We start from the raw sequence: 19,358 nt of genomic DNA, 5'->3' as shown, positions 1-19,358 counted from the left end.
TGGATCTTTATTAAATTGAAAACAAACATCATTACTTGTCTTTCAGCGGAGAGCGATTTGGGAACGAATATAAAATGACTTTATAATTTTCTGTTTACTGAACATTTAAATGCGTGCAGACATTTAAATGTATTCAAATCCTTTTCTGATTTTACCTGATATATACACTGAAATTATTTATTGCTTATTGGAATATATAAGAGTACAATATAAAAATTAGAAATTGAAATTTAGTAATATACTATTAAACACTGAAATTAATTATTGCTGATTGAAATATATACAATAAAAAATAAATAAATTAAAAAATTAAAAAAATCAAAGAACCTTTTGACCTTTTGAGGCGTTTCAACCATCAAGGAGATGACTAGCTCAGATCAATATAAGTAGATCTTGATCTAGATAAGTTACATTACTTGTTAGACAATATGATTAGTTCTTGTTAATTTAAAATTTGCACTTAATTTATATATAATAAAAAAATATGTATTTAAAAAGAATAAATACAAAAAATAAAAAAATTAGAAATATAGTTCAGGACGCAAATTATTTGTGTATTATTATGGTAGTATTTAGTAATATATTATTAAACACTGAAATTAATAATTGTTGATTGAAATATATATAATAAAAAAATCAAAGAACCTTTTGAGGCGTTTCAACCAGCAAGGAGATGAGTAACTCAGATCAATATAAGTAGATCTTGATCTAGATAAGTTACATTACTTGTTAGACAATATGATTAGTTCTTGTTAATTTAAAATTTGCACTTAATTTATATATAATAAAAAAATATGTATTTAAAAAGAATAAATACAAAAAATAAAAAAATTAGAAATATAGTTCAGGACGCAAATTATTTGTGTATTATTATGGTAGTATTTAGTAATATATTATTAAACACTGAAATTAATAATTGTTGATTGAAATATATATAATAAAAAAATCAAAGAACCTTTTGAGGCGTTTCAACCAGCAAGGAGATGAGTAGCTTAGATCAATATAAGTAAATCTTGATCTAGATAAGTCACATTACTTGTTAGACAATATGATTAATTCTTGTTAATTTAAAATTTGCACTTTATTTATATATAATAAAAAAAATATGTATTTAAAAAAATAAATACAAAAAATAAAAAAATTAGAAATATAGTTCAGGACGGAAATTATTTGTGTATAATTATGGTAGTATTTAGTAATATATTATTAAACACTGAAATTAATAATTGTTGATTGAAACATATATAATAAAAAAATCAAAGAACCTTTTGACCTTTTGAGGCGTTTCAACCATCAAGGAGATGACTAGCTCAGATCAATATAAGTAGAACTTGATCTAGATAAGTTACATTACTTGTTAGACAATATGATTAATTCTTGTTAATTTAAAATTTGCACTTTATTTATATATAATAAAAAAAATATTTATATAAAAAAATAAATACAAAAAATAAAAAAATTACAAATATAGTGCATGATGGAAATTATTTCTGTATTATTAGTATTTAGTAATATATTATTAAACACTGAAATTATTAATTGCTGATTGGAATATACATATATAATATAAAAATTTAAAATATACTTTAACAGTATTTTATTCTAAAATTCAAATTATTATACTAAAATTAAAGATTACTACCATTTCATAATACTAGAGAATTATTTCTCAAATAAATATAAATAGATTAACGACACACAAAAGCCAACCGATTAAAGCATATTTATAAAAATGATAATCTTATTATATTTCAGTTATTTCTGAATCTGTGCTCAATGCATTATCGTCAACGGACTTAGTTTTCGATTTTACGTTTATCGATAGGTCAGTGTTTTCGTTATAAATACATTCAATCATTTTCTAATCTAATGTAAAGTCTTCCCAAACACCCGCTACAAAAAAAAACCGACTATGTAGTAGGTGCTGCCTTGCCCTATTGACCAATGTGTGCTTGTTTGCACAGGGCCTTGAACTGGAACCTTTTTCGTTTGCGTTTAAAATATGGTATAATTTTAATATAATAATTTTAAAAAATGTCAATTCGGTTCCGGTTTTATTGGTTTTTCCTATTCCTAATATATTTTAAAAACGTTTAAAATCGCATATATAATTCTTTTAAAAAAGATTAGTTATCGTATTTATTTAATAAAAATATAAAATAAAAATTCTGTATATTTATAATTAAAACTAATTTAACTAACTTTTATCTTTCATTCATTAAAGTTTAAAAACTGTAAAAGATATTGCTTGCATATAAGCAGATATTGAGCTATACGTTACCTGTATTATACGGTACATGACCTACCTATATATTATTTTCAATTCAAATCATGGTTTTGATACTTGGTTAAAAAGCATTTTTTGTAGACTAAAGATGTCTTAAGCTGACTTTTTTTTTAGAAATTTCATTTTTATTCTGTCAAACAATTTTATGACATTTTATTTTTTAATTTTATGACATTTTTTGATAAATAAAAGATATTTCCGGCATGATAATTTACAATTTAGATAGTTCTCTTGGTGAGCTACTCTTTTTAAGTTAAGATTTTATTTTAAGATCTGGAACTGTTGAGATTTAAAGAAGTGTGTTACATTCGGATCCACTATTATATAATCGAGCTCATGATTGTACTGAACCCATTATTACTAGATTACTATAGACCAAAGTACTCTTCTATTTTTATAGAAACTTAAATGGCTTATTTATAGTTATTGACGTATTAAAAATTATAATGCAGACTGAATATGGAATGATATAATTTATAATGTTTGTTACAATCAAGTCTGTCTGAGGAGACAAAACATAGTTTTTGCTTAAAAGCGAATGAGACCTATTCTGGAACGGTAAACCACGGAATCGTTTTCACAAAACGGAGCAATTTTTTTAAACGATTTATTGTAAAAATCGTATAGTTGGGTAAAGTAAGAAAAACTGTGTGTTAACAAATCCACTTGTACGCTTTCTGGCGAACACTATCAGACTAAGTGAGTGACATTTTCCCCTCCTCACTTAACCTTCAGCTATGACAGTAGTCATCGTAAAGAGGTAATTTATAATTAATTAGTGTTTCTGTTCATAAGATAATCTTATATTCAGTTACTAATACAACTACTCTTGAAATGTGAGTCCTACTGCTTTTATTTGGTTGATAAAAGTAGTAGTATTTAATAGTATTTTTAATTCCAACTATATTGGATATCAAACCTAGTTACTTAGGTTTACCTTAGTTACTTAAGTATGCAAATTGATAGTTTTTTAAACCTTTGTCTTTCTTTGTTTTCTTCAATCTCACACTTCCATCATTTAGTATCGGCAGCGTATTCGCAAGTCTTCTTTAAACTTAGTAGCATCGTCTCTATTGTAAAGACCTTAAATCTTCTTGTTATATCTCAGGATATATCTTCTATCTATGTCAAATATTTTATATCATATTTTTGCTATACATAAAAAATTAAAAAAATTAAAATTATTAAAGAATATAATATATATATATAAATAATAAAAACAATTATTTTTTTACTGTGTACATGAGATTCAATCACTTTTTTTTTTTATTAAACAAATTTTGGCTTTCTCATAACTGAAGTATTTATTTTATTTTCTTTTTTTTTTTTGTCATTTTAAAGGCGCCAGCAATTTCACACAACAGGTTTTTCTTTGCCTTCAATGAAAACAGAAAAGGCATTGTAATTATGTCCTGCTGTGTGTAAAATGCCTTCCTTTAAATTTAACCAGGAGCGGATTTTTAAGTAATATTATTATTATAAATTTTATTAAAACATGTCATGTTTATAATATTACATTATAAAAAAATATTAAAGACAATATTAAAAATAAATTGTATGTATTTTTTTAGTAATAAAAAAAATAAAGAAAATACAAACATTAAAATAATATAAAAAAAAAATCTGTGCAGATTATGTTAAAAAAAAATAATTACAAAAATAATTTTATATTAAAAAATTAACTTAAAAAATTAAACAAATCTAACTTGAAAATATATAAAGAAAACAAAAAATTTTTTTATGCTGGTACTGTCCTGAGGTAATTGTAAAAGAATGCAAAATTGATTGAAGTAAAACTTGTGGAAACTCAAAGAACTATATCTTTAACTATGGCAGTTTTTTTTTTAAGTCCAGAATATCGGAAACATAAATAACACGAAATTCATTTTCCAAATAAAACACCATTATAAATATTTTTAACTTCTTGCAGACTATATGTCCTTTGATCCCAAATGATAGCGTAGAAGCTTTACTTCTTCATCGAATTCGATTGTTAACTACTGCATTCTCTTACTTTAATGTTTTCAATATATATTTATATATATTACTGTATAACAATTCCACTATAGTTCTTATCATACTCTTTTTTTGTTCCATAAGAAATTCAGTGTAGAGCAAAACTATACAGTTTATGTGTTTCTTGAAAGAAGAGTAGTAGAATCCTTAGCTTTTTACATTTGTGGAGAGATTTAACAGGTATACATTATCTTGTTTGAAATTTACGTCAATGGTTATTAGAACAAATAAACGAAATTGTGTTTGCTTACTCTTGGTTAACGGTACGTAAGAAAAAATATTATTTAGTGAGGGCGTCTGTTTTGTAGCCGCACCTAACCTGGTGAACAGACGCTACAAAGACATCAGTGAACCCTTAAATCAAATACGTCGAAGTGGCTTCACTGGATTTCCCTGTCACATTTACCGTAATCCAAGGATGATATTGTTTCATAGGAATAGAAAGTTGCATAGGATACGTTAATATCATATATGACTAAATGATATTAATGTATTAAATTACATGTGAAATGGTAATTTAAACACTTGTTTTGCATTTCTTCGAAATTCGGAGTCTACAAGGAAGATTTCCGAGGCATACCACGTGAGAACTGCATAAACTTTTTTAAATTGGTTAAAACTTACTCCTACCATCTCGAGAATTGCATCCTGCGTTAAATCAATTTGCATCACCTAATAGAAATGGAATGTTATAATCGTAATTGTTCAACCAATACATGATCAAAAAAAGTGGAATACACTTATAAGTGTACAGACCTGGCATGCCATATAAATTGACGCTGCAACTAAAGATTCCTTTGAAGTATTAAACATAAATTCCATCTCCAATGCATTGTTTGCTATTTTCCTTGCCAACTGCGTCGTTGGCAGATTAAGTTCTAAGTAAAATTAAGTATTTACTATTTAAATATTTACTATTAAGTATATATTTACTAAACTTACCCAAATATTTAGAAATGCGGAGCATATAAGAGGCGTCATCAGTGTCACTCATATCTATATTTAGTAATTTGATTATAACTAAATGACAATGAGTAATTTGTTCACTGCAGACTCCAGAAGCTAAGGACAACTGTTTAATGGTACTCGGTATAGATTCTAGAACCATTACTATATATAAGCACGAGGTCATTTTCGCCATGTTAGAGTAATAGTATTGCACTTTCAAATCTTCCAACTATGTTATAGAAAATTTATATAAATAATTAAAGAATTAAAAGTACTTTTTTACTTGTTTAAAAAGCGAAGTGGCACTATGGGCGATTCTCTTAGGTGCGCCAAATTTACGTGTCATTCGATTCATGTACCTGTATACATAAGCAAGCGTCTCTTTTAAGATACTAGAAGTTATTCTACAATTGAAGTGCGGAATTCCGTCGCGTTCCTCAAAAAACATGTCTTGACTATTAACGTCACAGAGTTTACGACGTTTTGAACATTTTTCAAAGCTTTTATACCCCATTTGATAATTTTTTCCAGCAAAATAATGAAACCAATTGTGAAAGTATATGTTAGCAAAGTATATGTTAGCAAATAGAAGTTTAAACAAGTCAAAATTTTAAAATTTTCTCTGGCAACTACAATTTTTTTAATTTAAAGTCTGACAGTTTATATTATGTTTACACGTAGAATTATCGTATCTGTTTAGTATATATGTGTATATGGATTTTGTATATAAAATGGCACATGTTGCTATTGTAGAGTTAAGTACTTTAATCTAAATGTAGCTTTACTTGTAAAAAGTTTTGCATCTTAAGTTTTAGTGCGGACAAAAGAAAAGATAGATACGAATTCCAGTATAGTTAAAGCTTAGTGTGGGGCAGGGATAAGCCCCCCAGCCACTAAAGAGTAAAAGTGCGCAATAGCATTAACTTAAGAAACCACAGCAACAACAACAACAAACATATATAAAAAAAAGCATTTAACATATTTAAAAAATGATACTAAGTTTTTTCAACCACTTGATGATTATTTTTACAAATCTGTAAGAATTACGGCTTTTATATAATTTATATACTATTCAATATATCACATATTTTGCTAACAAATCGAACGCTTCACCATTCTAACGTTTTACAGCACTGTTTGCTTTTTACGAAATAGTGTAAAGAAAAGAGAATAATTTTCAATCGTTGCCTATTCTTCTCGACTGCCATGTTTGTGGAATAAATTGTGTAGAATTTTTTTTAATTTTTTGTTTAAAAGGTAAATAAAAATTATTTAATTAGTAAAAATACTAAATATAACAATTGTAAAGTGTGTTAGTTAATAAGTTCGTACGTAACAATTTCTCTAAATGTTAAAATGTGCAAAAAAAAATTTCGCCTTTGACGACAAATGATACAAAAAATATTTGATGTAGTATATATTTTAAATTGAATGTAATGTTTTTTAAAATTTTAAGACACCAATAAAAACTATTTATTAAAGTGTTTTATTCATTCTTGACATTAATAAACTTTAGTTATATGTGAGAGTTAATATATCATTGTGTCATAGGTACAAGGTTGTTCTAATTTACGATATACATACACCACCCCAAATGGGTTAGCGCCTTAACTTGCGATTGTGTAGTGAAACTTTCTATTTACAAAGAAATGCTTGTGCACTTAAGTAAACAATTGTTTTGCCAGTTTAAAGACGTAACTTAAATTACCTTAAATTACGTATAAAACATTTCTTTTGTAGATGTGCATAATTTTAACTTTCGATATACTCCCATTTTTTTTATAAAACGGCGCGAAAATGGGTCTTCGATTTGTTCTTTATTCATTTCATTTCATTTCGTTTCTATTTCTAATAAGCTTCGTGTTCCAACTGTACTTTTTTTTCATTAAATCTGATGCAATTCGCTGTACACTGTAAAATTCCAATATGATTTTAAATGGAATCTCGTTAAAAGAGTAGGAGCAATTTTCACGCGTAAATGTCAAAATAATCTAACATCAGTGGGTTTATAATAAAAACTAATTCATTAATTTCATAATCTATGTTTTAAAAATGTATGCTTTAATAGTGAAAAGGCATTTATTACACATAATTTATGCACACGCAAACATTAATACGCAGTATACATAGTTTTGTCAATGAACATTTTATTTCTCTTCGTTAAGCGACCAAATGTCGTTATTAAATTTCTGGTATGCAAGGTATTTCGTCGTTTCTGCTACATTCCAATGTAGTTAAACATTTTTGTATTTTATTTTAGCCGCTATTTCTTATCTTTGATTTTCGACTTCAATTCAACCTGCTTTTTTCACGGTGGAAATAAAATATTTGTATGCAATTATGCAACAAAAAAAAAATGTTGAAAAAAAAAATTATTTTTTGAAAGTTTAGCAAAATATGTTTTAATGGTTGTATGTATTATATTATGTCAATTTTTAATTTTGTTAGTTTAATTCAGCTAATAAATGTAGCTGATTGTTGTTGTTGTTGTTGTACGTTCTACAAACTGAGCACTAGAGGTGAGGTGGTTTGCCATTGAAATACTCGTAGTTTGGCAAAATGCCTTAACAAGAATTGTTTGAAAATCACAACCTTAACACACTGCAAAGGAAGTCAAAAAGGCGGTAAACTTGTACATGACATCATTGTTGAGTGTTCTATGGTATGTGCAAGTGTGGTAGAAGTGCATATGGTATACATAAACGCGTATATTGCAATTTTTTTTTTGCACTTATATGCATCATCCACTATTTGCTTTAACGTAGTTTCCTACATTGTGCATTGTGTACACAATTATTGCATTTGGTTTACTTCCTTGTGGAAGAGACTTAAGACAGTAGCTGACGGTGATTTTTATGTGTGGCAAACAGCTGCATTTATGTATATAAGTACATACATGTGTATAGTTAATATATGACGTAAAATATTTCTTTGTTATATAAATCCATTATATTATATATTTTAAAAAATACAAAAAAAAAACATTTTGTTATTCAAAAAATTTGTTTATATTAAATTTTGAAAATTCTAGTCAATTTTCCACCAATGATGCCAACGGCACTTTAGGTGCGAAAGGCATGCCATGCCATGCCAACTGTTGAATTTATTTTAAAAAATTCGGTTTTTTAAACATAAATATTTATTAAATATTTTTGTATTACGATATATAATATAACAAGCTGATCATAATACTAAGAAATAAATATTTATTTACATATACAGTCAAACTTACATAACTCGAAGTATTATTTTGCAAAGTTAAAGTTCGACATATGTAGACTTCGAGTTAAAGAATTGTATGTAACTTGCTCTCTAAGCCCTGTTATAGAAAATTTATTTTAGTAGTTCGAGTTATAGAAAATTCGAGTTATAGAAGTTCGAGTTATAGAAAATTCGAGTTATAGAAGTTCGAGTTATGGAAAATTAGAGTTATAGACGACGGTATTATATTTGAAAACAGTAATTATGATCCAAATTAAAAGTAAGATTGTGTTTACTACAGTATTACTTTTGTTATTATTTAAGAAACAATTATTAATATTAAGCTTTATGCCAAAAAAATATTTAAATTTTTAGTATTATAATTGTTAAATCGAATTGAAACGAAACCTAATTATTTGATTATTTTTTATCACAACGACAAATTTAAAATGCAATATCTAAATCATAAAATTATATACATGATTGATTAATGCTTCATAATAGCCTGTGTCCGATACAACAAATAATGTTAATGTAACGTGCAGAATACTTCGTCTCCAACAAAATAATATAATAAATACTATAAAAAAATATTTAATATATCTATTAAATATAATTACTTAACTGCTCATAAAAATGCATTACTAGTTTTCGGCTTGACAAAGCATGTCTCTTCAGGCGTCTCTACTGCGTCAATATCTTGTCCACTCTTGTACATCCAGTGAGGTTTGTGATCCCTCAACTTGATTACCCCATCGGAGACACGGTCTACCTCTACGTCTTCTTTTACCAACTAACGCTTTAAGTGAGGTTTGTGATCTCTCAACTTGATCACTTCACCGGAGACGTGATCTACCTTTACGTTTTCTTTCTTCAACTACCGCTTTAAATACCTTTTTTGTTTAAGCATCTTCATCTCTTCTAGCTACATGACCAAGCTAGCAAATCCCCTAAATGTTAAATGGTTGAATTAAATCAATGTGGCGATAAAGCTAAAATTGCACTATCATTTTTCAAATTTAATGCAATCAGACACATCGCCGTTGCCTCACTTCCAGGTGCTGATACAGCGATAACTTCAAATTTCAAGACTTTAATCAGCTGATTGAATCTGAGCAATTTTTTACCCTTTTTGTATGTAAATTTCATAGTCTGTTGTTAAACACTGGCTAAATGCTGTTAATTATAGCGATTAAATTTAATAACTTAACCAATCTTCATTTAACCGCCTCAATGAAGATACTTCAAAAGGCATTTAAGAGTTTATAAGATCCTTTAATACTGCATCAAATCAGCTGACTGCAAAAATTGATTAATATATTAATATATAATACTATGATGTTCAACATCGTAACACCGTGCGTTCTATCAAATGTACGATGTTGTTAAGAATATTCATAATATATATATTTATGATATTATTTATATATTATTATTATTATTATTTATATATTATTATTAGTATTATTTATATATTATTCTTTATATGTTATTATTATTATTATTTATATTATTTTTTATTTATATGTTATTATAATATTATATACGAGTATGTTCTTTTAAGAAACGCTTTCAAATTAAATTAGAACAAAAACATTTTGAACAATGACACATATGTTTTCTATTCCATATATAATTTTACGGAAATGTCTAACTTAGGTAAGATTAACACTGGCAGGTGCGTGGCACGTTTCGTGTATATGTATGAATACAAGTACGTATTTTAGAAAAAAAAAATTGTTTCAATTCTTTGACAAGTTTGAGAATATTTGTATGTTGGTAAAAAAATAAAAACATATGCAACAATCTTACTAGTGCAAAGTTTGCGTTGATAACCGTATTTTGGAACTCCAATTTTCCAATTTTCCATATGTATTTCAGAAATATTACACCAATGTTTAGTCTCCAAAATAGAATCAATAATAATTTGTCCATATAGATCAAGCAGTTCTTATACTTCAACAAAAAATACTCTACCCGGCTTTATCATATGATCTAGGAGACTATATTACAACTACATTACAGGAGCTAATATAGTCATTAAACACTTGTTTAATAACTCTTTGATTTGATCAAGTACCATTTTGTTTAAATCATAGGCCGGCCGACCATTGACTGTCACATATCGATTTTATTCTTTTTTTAAGAAATTTGATTTCATCATATCATCGGTATCGATAATGGATGATTGCTTTTGAGTATTTTTTACTTTAGGTGCCTTTGACAGTGACATTTCGATATTATTCATTTTTGGAACGAATCCCTTGAAATAATTATACTGACATCGGTAATTAATAAATCGCACTTTGAGTATTTTTTAGTCTAAATATACAATTTTTTTTAATAACAAAGCTATAAAGAGAAAAGTAAGAGACTTAAGTCTCATAAGCCTTAAGTTATAGGACTCGGTACAATACTTTTTACTGAACATTTATTTTGAATGCATACTATACATAGATAATTTATTTTCAAAGAAAAATATGATTTTGCATGATGATTTATTTAATAAAAATTAAAAATGTGGTGTTAGTTGTCAAGTTAACTTTCAGTTGTTTGAGTGTCGTTATATTAAAAATTTACCTACTAAAAGAACCTTATATTTTTGTATACGGTATACGTACGAAATGGTGTAAATAGTAATCCATATTTATAATTTCCACGAATTATTGCAAATTATGCCTTTTCAGATTATTTAAAATTGTTACCTTCAACTGCAATATGAAAGCAACTTGTATAGATTTTAAAATATGTACTTCTTAGAATTCCATCGTATAACAAATATAGGGACTTGGTTATATAGACATATAATTTGCATATATAAATTTAATATTTTTTGATTTTATTTAAATTAAATAAATACAAGAAAGAAGTAGAAAAATAAAAGAATAAGTTTTAATTATAATAAATTATTATGTCGAAATGAGTTCGGGTGACTACTGGGGGTATTATGATTTCAAACGACATTGTATTGTTATAAAAATTTTTTTTTTTGATTGGGGGGTTTACATTGCTACGTCGATTTTCAACGTTTTTTTTTTTCTTATTTTTCATTTATTCAGTGGTACTTAACGAATTTTACTTATATTTTCACTTGCGCTGTTCACATGGGCTTTTGCAATTACTCTTAATATTTTCAACTACTTCGCAGAATTCGTATATTTGTTGAATTTGTGTTGGTATGAATATTTAAAGACACCAAATATTTAAAATGAAATATTTTAAGACAAAATTATTAAAGGCAACATATATTACATAAAACTGTTGTAGATCATGTTTACTGGCGCTCGATAAAGACACACATGAACACCAGTTATATCATTATCCACGCTTATCTAGATTCAGGCTTAAGCTTATGGGCTCCTCAGTTTTTTATTCACTATGCGATATACCCAACATTAAAATTGATGATATACTTGCAATTATTAATACATCCAGATTTAGGCGTTCTATGGTATAAATCTTTATTAAAAAAGAACAAGACCTTACCTATTCATTTATCTTCTAATTCTGATTTTGCTAAAGTTATTATTTTCAAAGACTTTCAGGTTCAATTTTATTAATTACATTTATCTTATATGATTTCACCTTATACGCCGTGATATCTGATGAATAAGATAAGGCTACTTACAGGGGGCCTCTGTATAACATACATATTATAATAAATTTCATTATAGTATGTTTATATAAAATAATTTATAATATAATGTTAATATAAAGCGATTCAATAAAGAAATATTGTTGGAAAAAAAAATAAAAAAAAAACATAATATGATGAATTCTTTCATTAATTAAAATAAATATAATATAATAATAATATAATATAATATAATAATAATATAATGTAATATAATAATAATATAATATAATATAATATAATAATAATATAATATAATATAATATAATAATAATATAATATAATATATTAATAATATAATATAATATATTAATAATATAATATAATATAATAATAATATAATGTAATATAATAAAAAAAAAATTTTACAGTTAATATAGAGTGTAGGCTGTATTTTATAAATTACCTCCATGCGTTTTATACGTCTTCATGCGTTTTATGTCTATGTACGTATGTATGTATTGTATGTATGTAAGTATGTATTGTGCATCGTTGCGCGCGCATTTTTACCTACCACACATTTTCCTCTACTTTTTGTATACTATTTATCTGCTGCAATTTTTTCCTTTTAACTGTATTTTCTTTGTTTACACTTATGTACACACTACGCCGCAGATATGAAGTTTTTTGTCTGCCTGCCTGCCTTATTTCTTTTTCTTTTTTTTTTGTTGCATTTTGTTGTAAATTGTATTTGCTTTTCTTTCTATTTTATTTTGTTATTGTTAAATTTTCTTTTGAGATGATGCCTAAACAGATTTTCTCTTCTTTTTCTCTTTTTGGCTCGTGACATTCCAGTCCAAGTTGTTTTGCTGTTTTAATTTTTATTTAATGTTTCTTTACTCTGACGACAGTGAAGATGAAAATTTAATTGTGTGCTGTTTTTGCAAGTTTTGAGAAATTGCAATGCTTTTTATATATTTACGCATAAATTACGTTTTGTTTTTATAAATTAAATAAAAAAAAAGTGATCAAGTGTTTGGAATAGATTTCAATAAAATCTCATACAAATTCAAGTTAGTAAAAATAAAAATTATATTATTCTAAATATATTTATTTAAAATCATTTTTTTGAAATATATTATTGTTATTGTGAAATTTAATTACTTCTTTATGTCTAATGAAAAAAAAAAATACAATTAATGATATATATAAGAAAAACTTTAAATATTATTAAATAAATAGTAAACGAAATGCGTGTCATATTAAAAACGAAATATTTCATTTAAAAAAAAACATATGACAAATATATTTTTTTATACTAAAAACGCTTTCTTTCGGTCAACGTCCTGTTGTTGTTATTGTTATATGGTTAAAAATTTGCTTACGTTAAGAACGAATTTTACGCCGTATTGCGCGTTAAATCTATTTTGCTGAGATGCAACAATCGTCTTATTTAATTGTGATTCTGATTCTGAATTGAAAAAGAATTTCTTTTTCCGCTTAATTATACAAACATACTTATATATATATACATATATATATACAAAATTACTTAAACAGAAAATAGTGAAATTGTAAGTAAATATAAAGTTCAAGTGCACTGATATGCCGATTTTTCTTTTTATTAAATAATACGCAATGCAATATTGTATCTACTTTAAAGCTATATATTGTGTTTTTTACATTACGAATCTGTTATGAAGTATAAACAAAAACTCGTATATTATTTGCAAAATATGTATATATCTTTATTTTTTATTTTTTTCTAGACTTACAAAAATTTATTCACAAATGTAATACTCAAGACAATAAAATACAGCCTAGTATTGTTATTTGTAGACTAAATCAAAATTAAATATAATAAATAATTAATTTTTAAAATACATATATTTATTCGCATATTATATTAAAATATTTATAATTTATATAATTTTCTTTGTAAAATCTTTTTATTTACTATGGTATATGCGTCTTCTATAAAGTGTCATGTAAATAAATGAGAGATATGGATTGTGTCGTGCTAACAATACACATTGTTAATACCTTTGAAAGCTTCCACATGTCTCGCCGTACCGGTGTTTACGATTTTGTCATACTTCTTATAAATATACAACATCAATCGTATATTGCTAATGAATCATTTGTGCCACTCTTTTAATCTCAAAGAAATTTTCATTTGCAACAATTTTCTTTAGTATTGCGTCATTCGAATTGCAGACCCTTTCTCTTCACCTTTTTAACCAAATTTTACCATAAAAACAATAATATTTGATGAATATCTTAAAATAATAGACCCTTCTATTTCTTTGAGTAAAAAGTTTAATTATAACAATGTGCATTAATATTGCGTCATTACAATGCTGGATGGACTTACATACTTAAATTTTACCACAAACTTCGAAAATTTGCTAATTTTGTTTCACATTTTAAAATAGTTATTACAAATCTTAATTCAGTATTATTTTTTTATCATTGAATATACAAAGCTAAATCGTGTTCACTTTTTTCAGTTTTAAATTCACTTACTATTCTGTTCCTTGGCTTCTTTTTGCATGGTGGCTCTCTCTATATTTTCTTGCTCTCTTGGTTTTTGCTTACTACTCTCTGTCGCTGTTTGGTTTTACTTGTTTCCACGGTTGCCACTTATGGTACTTTAGTATCAAAATTGGTACTTTTTTTTCCGTTTGGTACTCTGGTACTCATGTTCAAAAAATGGTACATTTTCGGCGACCCAACTTTATTGTGGATATTGTATTGTTTTATACTTTTTGTACATTTTATATAAATTGTATTTTCTTATAAAAAGACAATAGAAAAATTTTGGACCTTTTTTTACAGAAATGGTACCTTTTTAAACCAATTTTGGTACAGAAAAAAATTTTCAAGTGGCAACCGTGCTTGTTTCTCTTTCTTCCTCTCTCTCTCTCTGTTTGGTTTTACTTGTTTCTCTCTCTCTCTCTGTTTGGTTTTACTTTTTTTACTTGTTTCTCTCTCTGTTTGATTTTATTTGTTTTTTTCTCTGTTGTTGTTTTCAACGCAAATTAAAAAATGAAATTGAGAAAAAAAAACGAATGTCGGTTTAAATTCTCTTTCTCTTCCTTTGTCTGCCTCTCTGTATATGTCCGTTTACCTCTCTCCTTCTCTCTATTTAACTGCCTCCTTCCTACTATGTTTGCATGTCTCTCTCTCTCTCTCTCTTAGTGTCTGCATATCTCTCTATGTCGCTCGCTTCTCTTTTTCTATGTTTGAAAGGGCGCTAGATCCAAGAAAAAAAAAATTTTTTTTTTTTCATTAAAACTACAAAGCTTATTTAATACTTTTTTTACTATATGTGAATAGTAAGATATTAAGTTGCAACATACTTTAGATCATATTAAGTAATGCACTGTCACCAGCGACGTTGATATAAAGTAATTTATATGATTACTTATTTGATAATTTCATTTGTTAACTTATTTTTTTTTTTTTGTGATATGGGTGCTCTCGTTAGTAGATAGGAGCGCAGCAATAATCTCGTATAAGTGTACTGCTAATACTTAAACCGACACGGTATGTAGCACATCTATATGTAAGATACTATATAGTAATTCTTCGAAACTTTTTAAAAAATTTTGGAAATTCGTTGGTTACTTATGAGGGATTTTTTTTTTTCTTGTGACCTTTATATAATATAGAAGGATTCAATAAATAAACCATTAAAGGAAAAAAGAAATGCTTTTATGTAATATAACAATAAAGGTCATTTCGTTAAAACAATTAATAATTTATTAACAAACACCTGTTATGTCTATGTCTAGGTTTGACCAGAATTAGGTTTAAGTTTATAGGGGCCCCTTCTTTAAAACCCTAGGCGATATCTCTAGCATTAGCATTGACCCGATTCTTGCCTTTATAAATACCTCTGGCTGGTTTTAGCTTGATCTTGTCTCTACTACCTACTATTACGAGGTTTGTGGATTCAAAACGACTTCTTAGCTATTTGAGGAGGACTTGTTCCTTTCTGCACTACAACTAACTAACTAAAAGAAAGTTTTTTTTTTTAAATTTCTGCATTAAAGTATTTTACTTGTATTTGGATTAAAATTTGAATCTTGTAATCTTTCCACTTTATCCTATTATCCATTCATTGACATACTTGAATCATAATCCATTATTATAACATGCTTCAATAGATTTATTTTTTGTTTTTATAGAAAAATTTTTTTATTTTTTGTCCAAAATATTAAAATTTATTTTAAATACATATTTTTAAACCCTCTTAAACCCTGTTCGCTTGAAGAACATTTGAACATATTAATCTAAGTTCAACATGTAGTGCCAAACCCGACATAAATTCACGCAATAGAAAGTTCATTGTGCATTTGAGTTGTGCTATTTCATAAAGCATTCAACTTCAGCACATCAACTTACACGAAAAGCTCGAAAACAGCAGCTGCTGTTGAACTTTCTTTTCTTATTTATCCACGAAAGACCGACCGAAGATACGAACAGCCTTGACCTTTAGCAACACATCAGAAGCGAAAAAGTTTGGTTAATTTCGTGTTGATTTTCCCCTCGCCACCAAATGCAGAGATTCTAATAAAAATTTCTATTTCGGTTTAACGACTCTGGTACTGCAAAAGTTAATGAACTTTTTGTTATCGTGCGTTGTGTACAAGTATTTGGCAATTTGCTTCCATCTAAAAATTTTGTCAATGTGCATTGACCTTGCTGCGCCTGTGTAAACAAAGCATTTCATTTGAATTACTTTAAAAACAAACTTAACAAAATTGAGAAATTCAATTGTTTTTATTTCTTTTAGATTTTTTATTATTTTTATTGTATTTTATGTCAATCGAACTTGTATGTATTGTATCATACAAGAAAGATTAAATTTGACTTTTTCGAATATTATTTTCTTTAATTCTTGTTAGCACATAAATTCTATTTTGAAGCTACGAGGGCGGTTTGATAAGTTAGTGACTTTTTGAATTTTCTGCGTAGTTACTCCAAATGCAATAGTGAGCCGTCAGCTGTAATGTATCAGTGGGCACATTAATATTGAGCAAACTACGTCGTTCAGTTGGTTTTTGATATCCGTTCAAAGCAGACAACCTCGTGAATTTTTACGAAAATGGAAAAAAGTGAATTTCGTGTGCTGATTAACCATTACTTTTCACGTAAAAAATCCATCACTGAAACTAAGAAAAGACTTGATAAATACTACGGGGACTCGGCACCATCAATTTCAATGGTTAAGAAGTGGTTTACAGAGTTCCGTTGTGGTCGTACTAGCACTAGTGACGCCGAATGTTCAGGTCGCCCAAAAGAAGTGATCACTTCGGAAATCGTCGATAAAATCCATGAAATGATATTGGATGATCGGATAATGAAAGTGCGTGAGTTGGCTCATGCTGTAGGTATCTCAACTGAACGGGTACATCATATTTTACACGAATATTTGGACATTGCTCACACTCGACCATAAGCGCAATCGTGTGACCGCTTCAAAAGAGTGTTTAGCGATGTTCAGCCGTAATCCGAATGAATTTTTGCGCCGTTTTGTTACTGTGGACGAAACATGGATCCATCACAACACGCCAGAGACCAAGGAACAATCGAAACAGTGGATTACTAGGAGTGAACGTGGACCAAAGAAGGCCAAACAGAGTCTGTCAGCCAACAAGGTCATGGCCACAGTTTTTTGGGATGCAAGCGGTGTCATTCACATTGATTATCTCGAGAAAGGTAACACGATCACCGGCAAATATTTTTCAAAGCTTTTGAACAGATTCGACGTTGATTTGAAGTAAAAACGGCCGCATTTGGCGAAGAAGAAAGTGTGCACACTTGTCTAGTCACGATGGCCAAAATCCACGAATTGGGATACGAACTGCTAACCCTATCAAGCATATTCTTCAGATTTAACCTCCTGCGACTATTTTTTTGTTTCCAAACCTACACAAATGGCTGGACGGTGATTTGAGTCGAATGAAGTAGTCATTACCGAACGAAACACGTATTTTGAGAGCTTTGACAAAACCTATTATTTGGAAGGAATAAGAGAATTAGAAAAACGCTGGACTAAATGTATCGAGCTAAAAGGTGGTCATGTAGAAAAATAAAATGTTTATTTGCCGAAAAAAATTTGTTTTATTCAAAACGTCACCGACTTATCAAATCGCCCTCGTATAATATTTTTTTATTATTTGTTTATATTTTTTTTATGTACAATTAAAATAATGGAAAAATTATTTAATTTTAAAGAGAAGATATTCTTCACTGTACTTTGGAACTGTACTTTATTGTAACATAAATATGTAGTTTCGGGCTTACTCAGCATAGATATAGATGTGGGATGAAATGAATGATTCCTACCTTTATACAAGAAACAAAAAAAAATCGTATATAAAAGGGTGTATATATCTGTCAGTATTTTCAGACAGAGAGTGGGTTAATATATAGTCTACCTGAAAACAATGTTCTGTCAAAAAGCTTTATTATCTCAAAAACGATATATTCAAATAGCTTAAGTCTAGATACGAAGTAGGTAGTTTGCTTCCGAAACAGATTGCTGGAAGATGTTGATATATAGGTACATAAATGTTTCCAACATAAAATGTATTGATTAATGAAAATTAAATAAAATATATTTAAAAAAATTAAGACTTTACGTAACTATCATGACTTTCGACCTAACTTCAGTCCAAGCATATATAAGTCATCAAATTATAGAACATTTAATGGTTTGAAATCTGATATATTGTTTAATTAGTTTAAATATCGAGTGTGTTTTGATAGAATGTTGCATTTAGGCAGATCAATTTTCGACTTCCTGCACTTCGTCTACAAATGAAAATTCAGACCAACATCCTCCTATATGTTTTTCATTTCTTGAGCGATGAGTCTTCTGCTATACGATTTTTTTTATTTTTTGAACAAATTAATTTTCTTTCATACTACTTTTTTTGTTTCATGAATCAAAAATGCTTTTTCCATATTATTAACTACAAGAACAAGGAACAATAAAAAAGAAAATAATATAAAAGTATAAAATATAATAAAAACTATATCCAATAAATAAGAATGTGGATGACTTTCTCCAAGGGAATAGAACGACTGCATGCTTCAGAGATCTATTGTTTTGATAAGATAGTTATGCTAAATACATCGTCTAGAAAAAGACGTCAAACATCTATCGTGTTAAAGATATTTTGTATTGTATACTTATTTACTTAAAACCCAATCCTAAACGTCAGTTACTGTAATAAAAAATAATAAGAAATCAAAGATTAACGTTAACTGCATATAAATTGTTCCAATTATACTCTTCGTTTATTTAGATAACACTGA

At 27.5% G+C, this 19,358-nt stretch overlaps 2 protein-coding genes and 1 pseudogene across 3 annotated transcripts in view; 2 read left to right on the top strand and 1 right to left on the bottom strand.

Moving 5' to 3' along the window:
• Nucleotides 1-4,034: 4,034 nt before the first annotated feature.
• On the bottom strand, nucleotides 4,035-5,794 carry LOC119671503 (transcription initiation factor IIB-like). Its single transcript, XM_038082168.1, has 4 exons — nucleotides 5,535-5,794; nucleotides 5,246-5,480; nucleotides 5,060-5,181; nucleotides 4,035-4,975 (listed from the first exon to the last, which is right to left on the bottom strand). Exons 1-4 carry the CDS (start codon nucleotides 5,763-5,765, stop codon nucleotides 4,802-4,804), a joined length of 762 nt encoding a protein of 253 aa, XP_037938096.1. The 5' UTR covers nucleotides 5,766-5,794; the 3' UTR covers nucleotides 4,035-4,801.
• Nucleotides 5,795-6,430: 636 nt separating this feature from the next.
• The window catches only part of LOC119670511, a 33,333-nt gene continuing 20,405 nt past the window's right edge, over nucleotides 6,431-19,358 (top strand). The window contains exon 1 of one of the 2 annotated variants that reach the window (XM_038080788.1): nucleotides 6,431-6,508. The gene's annotated coding sequence lies outside the window, so the exon portion shown is untranslated. Of the gene's footprint in view, nucleotides 6,509-13,069; nucleotides 13,100-19,358 lie in introns of those variants that run through there. The other variant, XM_038080790.1, reaches the window with a different exon arrangement.
• Nucleotides 10,099-17,818, top strand: LOC119666832 (annotated as a pseudogene).

This window comes from Teleopsis dalmanni, chromosome 1 (assembly GCF_002237135.1).
Source record: "Teleopsis dalmanni isolate 2A chromosome 1, ASM223713v2, whole genome shotgun sequence".
Classification (NCBI taxonomy): domain Eukaryota; kingdom Metazoa; phylum Arthropoda; class Insecta; order Diptera; family Diopsidae; genus Teleopsis; species Teleopsis dalmanni.
Note: the sequence above shows the minus strand (reverse complement) of the source record. Positions and strands in the feature narration are given on the sequence as shown.

What these genes read in the sequence shown, in the direction of transcription:
- LOC119671503 (XM_038082168.1), bottom strand. Translation starts at nt 5,765, where the DNA reads ATGGGGTATAAAAGCTTTGAAAAATGTTCAAAACGTCGTAAACTCTGT. An exon ending in CCACTTCGCTTTTTAAACAA is followed by an intron (nt 5,481 to 5,534) that starts GTAAAAAAGTAC and finishes TCTATAACATAG; the next exon opens with TTGGAAGATTTGAAAGTGCA. An exon ending in CCGCATTTCTAAATATTTGG is followed by an intron (nt 5,182 to 5,245) that starts GTAAGTTTAGTA and finishes AATTTTACTTAG; the next exon opens with AACTTAATCTGCCAACGACG.